Source organism: Trachemys scripta, chromosome 14 (genome assembly GCF_013100865.1).
Source record: "Trachemys scripta elegans isolate TJP31775 chromosome 14, CAS_Tse_1.0, whole genome shotgun sequence".
Classification (NCBI taxonomy): Eukaryota; Metazoa; Chordata; order Testudines; family Emydidae; genus Trachemys; species Trachemys scripta.
Genome location: NC_048311.1, coordinates 5,003,314 through 5,014,239, shown reverse-complemented (window position 1 = coordinate 5,014,239; position 10,926 = coordinate 5,003,314). Strand labels below are relative to the sequence as shown.

The following is a 10,926-nucleotide window of genomic DNA, read 5'->3' as shown; positions in this document are numbered from 1 at the left end:
GTACGGTTATCCAGCCAGTTATGCACCCACCTTATAGTAGCCCCATCTAATTTGTATTTGCCTAGTTTATCGATAAGAATATCATGCGAGACCGTATCAAATGCCTTACTAAAGTCTAGGTATACCACATCCACCGCTTCACCCTTATCCACAAGGCTCGTTATCCTATCAAAGAAAGCTATCAGATTGGTTTGACACGATTTGTTCTTCACAAATCCATGCTGGTTGTTCCCTATCACCTTACCACCTTCCAAGTGTTTGCAGATGATTTCCTTAATTACTTGCTCCATTATCTTCCCTGGCACAGAAGTTAAACTAACTGGTCTGTAGTTACCTGGGTTGTTTTTATTTCCCTTTTTATAGATGGGCACTATATTTGCCCTTTTCCAGTCTTCTGGAATCTCTCCCGTCTCCCATGACTTTCCAAAGATAATAGCTAGAGGCTCAGATACCTCCTCTATTAGCTCCTTGAGTATTCTAGGATGCATTTCATCAGGCCCGGGTGACTTGCAGGCATCTAACTTTTCTAAGTGATTTTTAACTTGTTCTTTTTTTATTTTATCCGCTAAACCTACCCCCTTCCCATTAGTATTCACTACGTTAGGCATTCCTTCAGACTTCTCGGTGAAGACCGAAACAAAGAAGTCATTAAGCATCTCTGCCATTTCCAAGTTTCCTGTTACTGTTTCTCCCTCTTCACTAAGCAGTGGGCCTACCCTGTCTTTGGTCTTCCTCTTGCTTCTAATGTATTGATAAATACAATTATCAATTAGCTGCTTGTTTTCTTTTCCGAGATGGTTAACAGCTGTGACTGCTACAGTACCACACTATAAGGTACCACACAGCACTTCCTAAGCAAGCCTGCTTTATTCATAAGGCAAAAAACATTACAGAGAAAATAGATTAAAAACAATTAAAAAACCTCAACCCTACAGGCATGCTAATAAGTCCACCAGAGTTAACCCCACCCCTAAAAAGCAGGGCTTTGGAGTGGAGTCTGGAGCTGGAGTGCGGAGCAGCTCCGGAGCAGTGGAGCTGCAGGTTTTTGCCTGGAGCTGGAGTGGAGCCGGAGCACAGCTCCAAAGCCCTGCCTAAAAGGGTGCTGGCTGGGGCAGTTCTTCAACCCTGCACCCAAGGGGGTTTCCTTATTACAAGCTTGTCACAGCTTCAGCTCAGAACAAGCACCCACTCTTATGGGATCTCAGAAGGCCCCGTCCTTCCAATCCTCCTCTAAGGATTGGCATCCTCCGTGGACCAGGGGCCTGTCCATTTGCTGGATCAGGAAGAAGACCGTGAGCCAGTTTAAAACCAGGCTATTTATCGAAAAACCCTTCCTTTGTCTGTTGGTCCCTGGAGAGAATCCAGTTTGAAGTAGTATATGTGCATGTCTCCGGGGGTGGCTTGAAAAGGTTGATAATGGAGGAAGTTAATTGGCTTTCCCTCCCACTAGAGAAGATACAATGCTATAATAACACATACAGAATTGCATGTTTAATGCGATGGACCCCACTGGTCTTAACCCTTATTCAATATGTTTTAACTTAGTTCAATAAAGTTCATTCAGGATATTATAGGATATTATCAGTCTCTCGCAGTTCCCACACTTTCACCCTTGCCCTGAAGATTCCTTCTGAGACGTTGCCTTTGCTTACCCCTCACTTAGCCCCGGAGACCAGTGACAACCTACAGCACTTCATGCAGGAATGAAGCATGATTGGCCCATCAAGGTACACCTGCACCTGGCCTCATATCACAGTCACAGCTCTACCAACCTGCCGCAGCTACTCCCTCCGCTGTTCAATATACCTACACTGAACGCAGTTAATAGCAATTGGAATGCATGCAGATAAATGCACAAACAATGGTGCAGTCTCACAGTGTTTCCACGTACCTATGTATGCTGCCGCTGTTGCTGATCCACACCCAATATCTATAGTACTCCAGGGAGCAGAGTTAAGTCAAATGTACCCACTTTCAAATTCCTCCTCAATACTCTCCTTTGCTGTTACACCTACAAAAATCCTTGGCTGCTTGTGTTCAGAGACCACTACCTATCATGCCTCCTTGTACTCCCCCATCTGTCTGTCTGCATTTGATGTCTGTTGTGTGATAGTTGGAATGTGAGCTGCTTGGGGCAGGGAAAATCTTTTTGTGTTTGTACAATGTGTAGGGCCATGGGATCCTGGTCCATGTGTAGAGTTCCTAGGTGCTATGGTCAATAATAATAATAATAATAAATTAGGACTGTCAATTAATCGCAGTTAACTCACACAATTAACCCCCCAAAATTAATCTTGATTAAAAAAATTAATCACAATTATTCACAGTTTTACTCACACCGTTAAATAATAATAGAATACCAATTGAAATTTATTAAATATTTTTGGATGTTTTTCTACATTTTCAAATATATTGATTTCAATTACAACGCCAAATACAAAGTGTACAGTGCTCACTTTATATTCTTATTTTTGATTACAAATATTTGCACTGTAAAAATAATAAACAAAAGAAATAGTATTTTTCAATTCACCTCATACAAGTACTGTAGTGCAATCTCTTTATCGTGAAAGTGCAATTTACAAATGTAGATTTTTGTTTGTTTGTTACATAGCTGTACTCAAAACAATGTAAAACATTAAAGCCCACAAGTCCACTCAGTCCTACTTCTTGTTCAGCCAGTCGCTCAGACAAACAAGTTTTATTTTTGAGTGCAGTTATTTTTTGTACATAAATCTACATTTGTAAGTTCAACTTTCATGATAAAGAGATTGCACTACAGTACTTGTATTAGGTGAATTGAAAAATACTATTTAATTTGTTTTTTACAGTGCAAATATTTGTAATCAAAATAATAATATAAAGTGAGCACTGTACACTTTGTATTCTGTGTTGTAATTGAAATCAATATATTTGAAAATGTAGAAAAAATCTGCACATATTTAAATAAATGGTATTCTATTATTGTTTAATAGTGCGATTAATCACGTGATTAATCATGATTTTTTTTTAAATCGCTTGACAGCCTTAATAATAATAAATTTAGTAAAAAACTGCCATCACAAGGACTACAAGATGGGGAAAGGTGAGGAATTCTGAGAGGGAGACCCCTGTCTGCCAGAATTCACTACCCCTGTACTTACAAAGAAGAGGAATGTGGTGGTGGTGGGGTTTTTTAAACAGGAAATGGGGAAGAAAAATATGATGCACCCTCAGCAGTTTCTGACACTACACCTGCTCTGCACTGTACTAAACTGGCCAAGTCTTTTCTCAATATGATAGAGTCTAGAAGTGTTTGAAGGAAGCTTTGCTAAGAGCTCGCCCCAGACAGAAGAGTGCTGTGATCCTGAGATAACTAGCTGGATAAAGCTCAGACTGTTAGAAATAAATGTACAGGGTCTTTCTCCCAGTGGGAAATAGGTAGGGGTGCCAGCAGGCTGCCACCATTATAGGAACAGACTCTAGGGATAGATAAGGGGGTCAGGGAGGGACAGACATATGTCATATGGTTCCTACCCCATTCCCCATCTCTCAGTGCCGGCATATCATCCAACACAACCCTAGAACCCTGTGGTTCTAGATTCCTCTTTAATGTGACTTGTAGCTCTGGTTGCATCTTTCTTTTCCCTCACCACATTGGCTGCTAACGGAGTCTGGAAGCATTCTGGGAACACTGTGGGCTAGGAACACATCTGGGGTGGGTTCAGAGCGGGGCTATGTGAAGAGCTGACTCATGGTGTTTGAACACTTGAGAATGGCCATGTTAGCCTCTTATCCTAGAAGAAAAGCATGAGGAAGACATCATAGCTCTTCAGGTCCAGGACAAAGCTAGTAACAGAACCGAGGTCTCCTTAGTGCCTGTCTCATTCCCATCCACTGTCTCTCAGCTGGCTGCATGCAGGAAGCCCTGCCATAGCAACAACCTAAGGTGGCTTCGATTGGTGGTACTGGAGAGAGAATTAAAGCTTCCGTCCCCTGATTTTAACGCTTCACTTTTAAACACCACTTTCCTCTTTCATAATAAAAGATCAATAAAAATTGCACCCGCCTGCAAGTGAGCCAATAAACTCACCTAGCCTGCAGGGAGTCCACGCTTCATCTAACCCGGGGCTATTTCTACTCCAGATCTCTCTGATGGAGCCAGGGGAGGAGCCGGGCCCCTTGGATGCAGAGGAAGGGGAGATCATGAGAGGTGCCTGCACAGGTGAGGAGTTTGTTAAGCCAACTCAGAAACCACGGGCGAGTGAACAAACCAGTTGGCTTTTCCACCAAGGCCCCAGTTCTGCCCCTCTTCACCCATGTCAGGGTTGTCCCAGCAGGGGTCACATCCTCCTGGCAGGTGTGTCAGTTATGACTTCCTTCCCACACTCACTGACTGACGAATACACCTCTCTTCCCATCATCCTCTGTCCTTTCCTGGCAGTTGAGGTGTTACGTGGGAGCAGAAATGGTCCCTCTGCATTGTGGGATTTGGCTCCTAATTTCGGACAATATCATTATTATTTATTTCTGCTGTTCCCCCTTTCCAAGGATTCTTTACTTCCCAGCACAAGAAATGAATCAGGTCTCAATTCTCCCTCTTTATTCCAACAGAGGATGGGATGGTGAAGATAAAGGAGGAGAATTGTCTGGAGGAAGCAGCATCACATGGGAGTTTATTGGGAATGTTGGCAGGGAAAGTTTCCTCAAGTCCTGATCAGGTGACGGCATGTGACTCTCAATGCATATCAGACAGTCAGGGAAAAAATCCTGGAGAGACATCACAGAGTAAAGCCACTTCCACTGGCAGAGCTCTCAGGAAAACTAAAAATAACAAAGCCTATCACAGAATTAACACTGCAGAGAAACCCTATAACTGCCCTGAGTGTGACCAAAGCTTCAATGTGAGCTCAGACCTTGCTGTGCATCAGACAATCCACACTGATGAGAGACCCTATAAATGCATGGAGTGTGGGGAAATCTTCAATCAGAAATCAATCCTTGTTACTCACCAGAGAATCCACACTGGAGAGAAGCCCTATAAGTGCCCCGACTGCGGGAAAAGCTTCCGTCAGAACTCAACACTTAGGACACATGAAAAAATCCACAGGGCAGAGAAACCCTATGAGTGCCTACAATGTGGGAAAAGCTTCCGAGTGCGCTCCTACCTTCTTATGCACGAGAGGACCCACACTGTAGATAAACCCTTCAAATGCTCCGACTGTGGGAAAAGCTTCTGTGCAAGCTCTGACCTTATGAAACATCAGAGAACCCACACAGGAGAGAGACCCTATAAATGCCCCGACTGTGGGAAAAGCTTCAGTGATTGCTCAGCCTTTATAAAACACAAGAAAATCCATGTGGCAGAGAAGCCCTATAACTGTACTGACTGTGGGAAAAGCTTCCGTGTGATTTCAGCCCTTACTGTACATCAGGCAATCCACTCGGGAGAGAGACCCTACAAGTGCCCTGACTGTGGGAAAAGCTTCATCCTGCGCTCATGCCTTGTTCGACATCAGAGAATCCACACTGGTGCTAAACCTTATAAATGCCCCGACTGCGGGAAAAGCTTCCGTCTGAGCTCAACCCTTTGTACTCATCGGAAAATCCATACAGCAGAGAAACCCTATGAGTGCCTCAAATGTGGGAAAAGATTCCGAGTGAGCTCCTACCTTCTTACGCATGAGAGGATACACACTGTAGATAAACCTTATAAATGCCCCGAGTGTGGGAAAAGCTTCAATGCAAGGTCCTACCTTATCAAACATCAAAGAATCCACACGGGAGAGAGACCCTTTAAATGCCTTGAGTGCGGGAAAAGCTTCAATCGCAGATCAACTCTTATCACGCATCAGAGAATCCACACTGGAGAGAAGCCCTATAAATGTCCCGACTGTGGGAAAAGCTTCAGTGTGAACTCAGACCTCATTGTACATCAGAGACTCCACTCGGGAGAAAGACCCTATAAATGCCTTGACTGTGGGAAAACTTTCCGTCTGAGCTCACACCTTACTAGACATCAGAGAAGCCACACTGGTGAGCGACCATATGAATGCCTGGTCTGTGGGGAAAACTTCAGTGACTGCTCAGGACTTATTAAACATAAAAGAAACCACACAGGAGAAGAACCTTATAAATGCCCTGAGTGTGGGAAATCCTTTAGTGTGAATTCAGCCCTTATTGTACATCAAAGAACCCACACAGGAGAGAGACCCTATAAATGCCTTGTCTGTGGGAAAAGTTTCAGTGACCGCTCAGGCCTCATTAAACACAGGAGAATCCATACAGAAGAGAAACCTTATAAATGCCCAGAATGTGGGAAAAGCTTCAGTGACAGTTCAAGTCTTATTAAACATAAGATAATCCACACAGGAGAGAAAATCTATAAATGCCCTGAATGTGGGAAAAGCTTTAGTCACAGCTCAGCCCTTTTGAAACACCAAAGAATCCATACAGGAGAGAGACCCTTTAAATGCCTCGAATGTGAGAAAAGATTCACTGACAGCTCAGCCCTTAGGAGACACCGGCGAATCCACTCAGAAGACAGGCCCTATAAATGCCCCGACTGTGGGGAACGATTCAGTGTGACCTCAGGCCTTGTTAGACACCAGAAAATCCACATTGAGGAGAGACCTTTTAAATGTAGTGAGTGCGGGAAAAGCTTCCAGTCAAACTCACTTCTTAAAACACATCAGAGGATCCATACGGGAGAAAAACCCTATAAATGCCCTGAGTGTGGGAAAAGCTTCCGTCAGAGCTCCCACCTTATAAGGCATCAGAAAATACACATGGAATAGGTGTTCACAATGTTTTTCATTGTTGCTTTTGTTATGGTGTTTCTAACGGTTCTGCTACACTCAGTCAAATGGGGATGATGGGGTCTACGCTTGGCTGGGTTTTACAGGGTACCCGTTATGGATTTAAAGGGTCCATGCCATGCCCTGGCCACAAAGGCAGCCCCCCCGGCCTCAACACCTCCGAGACTGAGCCTTTGGACTCCAGCACTCCTGTTACTCATGTTGAGCTCTGCACAGTGAATCCATCTGAGGTAGACTCCTGGTCTGAGACTTCTCCCGCCACACACCTCTCAGTGGTCAATGCACTTCAGGTGGTGTTGGTAGCAACACCAGGCAGGTGTTTTCCAAACAGGATAGGTTTAAATAATCAACTGGGATACAGTATCAGGAAGTCCTTAGGTTAACTTAGGCCATACCTACACTGCCACGTATGTCGGCAAAACTTACATAGTTCAGAGATGTGAAAAAAACACAGCCCTGAGCAACATAAATTTCACCAACATAAGTGTTAGTGTGCACAGTGCTATGTCAGTAGGAGAAGCTGTTGTTGGGGTGGTTTAATTATGTTGATGGGTGAGAGCTCTCCTGTCGGCATAGGGCGGTTACCCGAGAGATCTTATAATGGTGCTGCTGCATCGGTACAGATGTGCTGCTGTAAGGTCTCTAGTGTAGACATAGACTTAGAGAAGCAAAGGTTAAAACCCAGTTCATACTGGTCAAAGCCAGGGCTTCACAAAGCCATGCTGTTGTAGGATCCATCTTCTCTCTCTGTCCTTCTATCTCTCAGTCCTGAATGAGAACTCCTATGTGTCTGTGAACCTTCTTCTTAAACAATGATCCCTGACACCTCTTGTCTCTGTTCTCCAGAAAAAGCCATGCTGTATTCACACATTCAGCCTGCTTGAACCACCTATTGTTAAGGGTTAATGTCTGTCATTGTCTCTTCTGGATCTTCCATTGGTATGTTGTGGTTCTAGCCAGCTTCTGAGGGTGCATTCACGCCACCACAGAGAGATCAAACTTCATATGTCTCCTTCCCTGTTCCAGGAGAAGCATTTTATTCTCTCTGCGTCCAATGAGTAACAATGCAAAGACAAATGGCCAACTGAGACACATATTGTTAATAGAATCATAGAATATCAGGGTTGGAAGGGACCTCAGGAGGTCATCTAGTCCAACCACCTGCTCAAAACTGGACCAAGCCCCAACTAAATCATCCCAGCCAGGGCTTTGTCAAGCCTGACCTTAAAAACCTCTAAGGAAGGAGATTCATAAAAATATTGCAGAAAATTCCCACATTAATTACAGATGGGCGCTGGGGCATTGAGAGATTGGTGATCTGGGAGGCAAAATGGAGAATGCTGGGGAATGGAATATTTGGAAGTTGGGTTGTTGCGGGATGGGCACAGCCAATAGGTGAGGGAGGTTGGGTGCTGGTGGGTACTTGGAGACTGAGGGTATGTCTACACTACGAAATTAGGTCGAATTTATAGAAGCCGGTTTTCATAGAATCATAGAATCATAGAATATCAGAGTTGGAAGGGACCTCAAGAGGTCATCTAGTCCAACCCCCTGCTCAAAGCAGGACCAATTCCCAGCTAAATCATCCCAGCCAGGGCTTTGTCAAGCCGGGCCTTAAAAACCTCCAAGAAAGGAGACTCCACCACCTCCCTAGGTAACGCATTCCAGTGTTTCACCACCCTCCTAGTGAAATAGTTTTTCCTGATATCCAACCTGGACCTCCCCCACTGCAACTTGAGACCATTGCTCCTTGTTCTGTCATCTGCCACCACTGAGAACAGCCGAGCTCCATCCTCTTTGGAACCCCCCTTCAGGTAGTTGAAGGCTGCTATCAAATCCCCCCTCATTCTTCTCTTCTGGAGACTAAACAATCCCAGTTCTCTCAGCCTCTCCTCATAAGTCATGTGCTCCAGACCCCTAATCATTTTTGTTGCCCTCCGCTGGACTCTTTCCAATTTTTCCACATCCTTCTTGTAGTGTGGGGACCAAAACTGGACACAGTATTCCAGATGAGGCCTCACCAATGTCGAATAAAGGGGAACGATCACGTTCCTCGATCTGCTGGCAATGCCCCTACTTATACAGCCCAAAATGCCGTTAGTCTTCTTGGCAACAAGAGCACACTGTTGACTCATATCCAGCTTCTCGTCCACTGTGACCCCTAGGTCCTTTTCAGCAGAACTGCTACCTAGCCATTCGGTCCCTAGTCTGTAGCAGTGCATGGGATTCTTCCGTCCTAAGTGCAGGACTCTGCACTTGTCCTTGTTGAACCTCATCAGGTTTTTTTCTGCCCAATCCTCTAATTTGTCTAGGTCCCTCTGTATCCGATTCCTACCCTCTAGTGTATCTACCACGCCTCCTAGTTTAGTGTCATCTGCAAATTTGCTGAGAGTGCAGTCCACACCATCTTCCAGATCATTAATAAAGATATTAAACAAAACCGGCCCCATTAAACAAAACTGGTTTTATAGATATCGGTTTTATACAGTCGATTGTGTGTGTCCCCACATAAAATGCTCTAAGTGCATGAAGTCGGCGAACCGCATCCACAGTACCGAGGCTAGCGTCGACTTCTGGAGGAGCGTTGCACTGTGGGTAGCTATCCCACAGTTCCCGCAGTCTCCGCTGCCCATTGGAATTCTGGGTTGAGATCCCAATGCCTGATGATGCAAAACTGTGTCGCGGGGGGTTCTAGGTACATGTCGTCAGACCCCTCCCCCTCTGTCAGAGCAATGGCAGACAATCGATTTGCGCCTTTTTACCTGGGTTACCTGTGCAGACAACATACCACGGCAAGCATGGAGCCCGCTCAGCTCACCATCACCATATGTCATCTGGGTGCCGGCAGATGTAGTACTGCATTGCTACACAGCAGCAGCAAATTGCCTTTTGGCAGTAGACGGTGCAGTATGACTGGTAGGCGTCATTGGCTATCTGGGTGCTGGCAGACGTGGGGCTGCATTGCTACACAGCAGCAGCCCCTTGCCTTTTGGCAGTGGATGGTGTATTAGGACTGGTATCTGTCATCGTCGTATTCCTCAGTGAGTTCAATCAGAGGCACCTGGGCAGACATGTTTTGTCTCCTGGCCTATTGAACCGTCTTGATGATGATGGCTAGCAGTTGTAGTACATCATTTTCTGCCAAGCACCCAGAAGATGCCGATGGCTATCAGTCATGCTGCACCGTCTGCTGCCAGCTTAAGATGTAAAAAATAGATGGACCAGATTTATTCTGTATTCATTTGCTTCCCCCACCCTCCGTGAAATCAACGGCCTGCTAAACCCAGGCTTTTGAGTTCAATCTTTGGGGGGGCCATTCTGTGTGACAGTTGTTTGTGTTTCTCCCTGATGCATGGCCACCTTTGTTGATTTTAATTCCCTGTACCTGTACGCCATGTCGTCAGTCGCCCCTCCCTCCCTCCATCAGTTTCGCGCCTTTTTTCAGACCAGACGCCATAGCACTGGGATCATGGAGCCCGCTCAGATCACCGCGGCAATTATGAGCACTATGAACACCACGCGTATTGTCCTGGAGTATATGCAGAGCCAGGACATGCCAAAGCAGAACCAGGACCAGCCGAGGAGGCGATTGCAGCGCAGCGACGAGAGTGATGAGGAAATTGACATGGACATAGACCTCTCACAAAGTACGGGCCCCAGCAATGTGCAAATCATGGTGTTACTGGGGCGGGTTTATGGCGTGGAACACCGATTCTGGGCCCGGGAAACAAGCACAGACTGGTGGGACCGCATCGTGTTGCAGGTGTGGGACGATTCCCAGTGGCTGCGAAACTTTCGCATGCGTAAGGGCACTTTCATGGAACTTTGTGACTTGCTTTCCCCTGCCCTGAAGCACCAGAATCCCAGGATGAGAGCAGGCCTCACAGTTGAGAAGTGAGTGGCGATAACCCTGTGGCAGCTTGCAACGCCAGACAGCTACCGGTCAGTCGGGAATCAATTTGGAGTGGGCAAATCTACTGTGAGGGCTGCTGTGATCCAAGTTGCCAGGGCAATCAAAGACCTGCTGATATCAAGGGTAGTGACTCTGGGAAACGTGCAGGTCATAGTGGATGGCTTTGCTGCAATGGGATTCCCAAACTGTGGTGGGGCGATAGACGGAACCCATATC

General features: G+C 45.7%; 2 protein-coding genes across 2 annotated transcripts in view; both read left to right on the top strand.

Moving 5' to 3' along the window:
- The window catches only part of LOC117887135 (zinc finger protein 850-like), a 12,462-nt gene extending 4,188 nt beyond the window's left edge, over window positions 1–8,274 (top strand). Inside the window, exons 2-3 of the mRNA XM_034789408.1 lie at window positions 4,126–4,204; window positions 4,594–8,274. Of these exons, the coding sequence (XP_034645299.1) occupies window positions 4,135–4,204; window positions 4,594–6,776 (2,253 nt within the window). The 5' untranslated portion in view covers window positions 4,126–4,134 and the 3' untranslated portion in view covers window positions 6,777–8,274. The remainder of the gene's footprint in view (window positions 1–4,125; window positions 4,205–4,593) is intronic.
- LOC117887180 (E3 ubiquitin-protein ligase TRIM39-like) overlaps window positions 4,128–10,926 on the top strand; it is a 36,018-nt gene continuing 29,219 nt past the window's right edge. Inside the window, exon 1 of the mRNA XM_034789508.1 lies at window positions 4,128–4,204. The gene's annotated coding sequence lies outside the window, so the exon portion shown is untranslated. The remainder of the gene's footprint in view (window positions 4,205–10,926) is intronic.